Raw genomic sequence first — 1,220 nt, forward strand, 5'->3', positions numbered from 1 at the left:
CTTTCATTTTGAATGAATCAATTACATTTGAAATTTTCATTATTTCATATAATCATTTCCCATCTTATCAACAATCTGAGAATTATTCTTCAGTTTCATTTCAGTCAGTTGTCATAAGTAATGTCTGTACACTTCAACTGAACCTTCAGAACTCTCACACATATATTTCTCTCAGTCAGAGGACTAATGTTTTCTAAATACACAGAAAATGTCCAGTGTAAGTTAAAAAGTAAAAAAAAAATTTCACGCAATGACATTTAATTTAGAGTTGAATTTACCTCTCAAATGTGTTGAAGAGGAAAAGGTTTAAAGAACTGCACTTTTGGTTTTCCATGTTTCAGTTTATTAACTGTAAATCTTCTTGTATTGTAAAGTGTCCTTGTGTGTTTAGACAGGAACCAACGAATATAAGTATTATTATTATTATTATTATTGTTATTATTACAGTCATTAATAAAAGTATTGTAGTAAGTTTAGTTTAACGTGTTTGATTTGACTGAGGTCAGCAGGTCAGCATGAATGTGTGTTGACATGAACGGGTGAATGAATGTTGTGACATGTGGATGATGTGTGTAGAAGGTTGACATGATGATGATCCACAATAACAGAAGGAAAAAGTCACTCTACTCATTTTAGAGAGAAGTTCATTGATTCGGACATATCCGATTGATTATTATTGATTTTTATCTACATGATTTTCTCTCTCTTTATTCAGGTTGAGTCTCTGCAGTTTGTCAGAGATCAGCTGTTCTTCTCTGGCTTCAGCTCTGAAGTCCAACCCCTCCCACCTGAGAGAACTGCACCTGAGTGAAAACAAGCTGCAGGATTCAGGAGTGAAGCAGCTGTGTGATCTTGTGGAGAGTCCAGACTGTCGACTGGAGACTCTGAGGTCAGTAGAGGGTTGGAGTCAGTCCTTGCTGCTTTCAGCAGTGTTGAACAAAAGAGTGACAGTCTCCATGTTAATTTGTCAGGTGATATCTGACGAAGCAGCAGATCAGATGTTCATCAACACACAGAGATTGTTTAAATATTACTTCAGCACATCCATCAGAAAGAGCAGCAGGGACTTAAGTCCTGTTCAGACCAGATGTGGAGCAGCTGTATAGCATAGCCTGCTTCCTCTCAGCTCATGTTAACGTGTTGGAGGGAACACACTCACACAAGTCTGTTCACTCTGCACATTTCACTCAATCCACAGTGGAAATAAACTGATGAGATTC

General features: G+C 37.2%; 1 protein-coding gene across 1 annotated transcript in view; it reads left to right on the forward strand.

The window, feature by feature from the left end:
• Nucleotides 1-900, forward strand: part of LOC147819746 (uncharacterized) — a gene marked incomplete at its 3' end in the record, with an annotated part of 4,755 nt that extends 3,855 nt beyond the window's left edge. Inside the window, exon 4 of the mRNA XM_087171835.1 lies at nucleotides 716-900. Coding sequence (XP_087027961.1) covers nucleotides 716-900 — 185 coding nt within the window. The remainder of the gene's footprint in view (nucleotides 1-715) is intronic.
• Between the last annotated feature and the right edge of the window lie 320 nt (nucleotides 901-1,220).

This window comes from Seriola lalandi, unplaced genomic scaffold, assembly GCF_002814215.2.
Source record: "Seriola lalandi dorsalis isolate HSWRI2012SDOR001 ecotype SW California unplaced genomic scaffold, Sedor1 jcf7180002049852, whole genome shotgun sequence".
Taxonomy (NCBI): domain Eukaryota; kingdom Metazoa; phylum Chordata; class Actinopteri; order Carangiformes; family Carangidae; genus Seriola; species Seriola lalandi.